The sequence below is a fragment of the Salvia hispanica genome, unplaced genomic scaffold, assembly GCF_023119035.1.
Source record: "Salvia hispanica cultivar TCC Black 2014 unplaced genomic scaffold, UniMelb_Shisp_WGS_1.0 HiC_scaffold_882, whole genome shotgun sequence".
Classification (NCBI taxonomy): Eukaryota; Viridiplantae; Streptophyta; class Magnoliopsida; order Lamiales; family Lamiaceae; genus Salvia; species Salvia hispanica.
This window is the reverse complement of record NW_025952668.1, coordinates 1-1,000: the sequence shown is the minus strand read 5'-3', so window position 1 is coordinate 1,000 and position 1,000 is coordinate 1. Positions and strand designations below refer to the sequence as shown.

The window sequence follows — 1,000 nt, the reverse complement described above, 5'->3', positions numbered from 1 at the left end:
CGATCCTGCCCCGTAGAAACTTCACTTATGCCCTCCAAGCAAAAGATCAGATAGGGACTTACTTCTACTACCCATCGCTTGGACTCCATAAGGCTGCTGGAGGATATGGGAGCATCAAAATCTACAGTCGTCCTCAAATTCCTGTACCATTCCCCCCACCTGCTGGGGATCATGTTGTACTTGCTGGGGATTGGTACAAGAGAAGTCAGAGAGTAAGCCAATCTTTTGACATTTGTGTTTTGATGGAATCACTGCACATCTTTCTCACAAATCATGTTCTTGCAGCAACTGAGATATTTTGTGAATGGTGGTCACACTCTCCCCTTCCCTGATGGCATCGTTATCAACGGTCGTGGTTGGAATGGATACACATTCACTGTTGAACAAGGTGATTTAACTTCAACTAACCGAACTTAGAAGCTAAAAGTAGTAGCTCTTGCATATCTTTAGCATGCCTTTTCTGTCTTTGTGAACACAAAGTCTCAACTATTTTACAGGTAAAACATACAGATTCAGGATAACGAATGTTGGGACTGCTACATCCCTCAACTTCAGGATTCAAGGGCACTTGATGAAGCTGGTGGAAGTAGAAGGATCCCACACAGTCCAGAACACTTACTCCTCTCTGGATGTCCATCTAGGCCAGTCTTACTCAGTCTTGGTCACAGCTAACCAGCCACCAAAGGACTACTACGTTGTTGTCTCAACTCGTTTCACCTCCAAAGTTCTCACCAACACCGCTATCCTCCATTACCGTAACTCAGTCACAAAAGTTTATGGTCATCCCCCTGGTGGACCTACCACTGAGATTGAGTGGTCTCTGAACCAGGCAAGATCCATCCGGTAATGAAGGCTCTTGCACTTTATAAACAATTCTTGTGACTGCTTTAGTGAAGATATGATCTTTTGAAAGTGAAATTCTGATGGTTGTATGTTGATGAAACAGCCGGAACCTGACAGCAAGTGGGCCTCGACCCAATCCACAGGGCTCTTACCATTA

The 1,000-nt window shown here is 44.7% G+C and overlaps 1 protein-coding gene across 1 annotated transcript; it reads left to right on the top strand.

The window, feature by feature from the left end:
• Nucleotides 1-5: 5 nt before the first annotated feature.
• On the top strand, nt 6-997 carry LOC125200266 (L-ascorbate oxidase homolog; the record flags this gene model as incomplete). The annotated part of the gene is made up of 4 exons (XM_048097953.1): nt 6-212; nt 286-388; nt 498-843; nt 947-997. Coding segments are annotated over 4 exons (707 nt in total), but the record flags the coding sequence as incomplete, so codon positions are not given.
• Nucleotides 998-1,000: the final 3 nt, after the last annotated feature.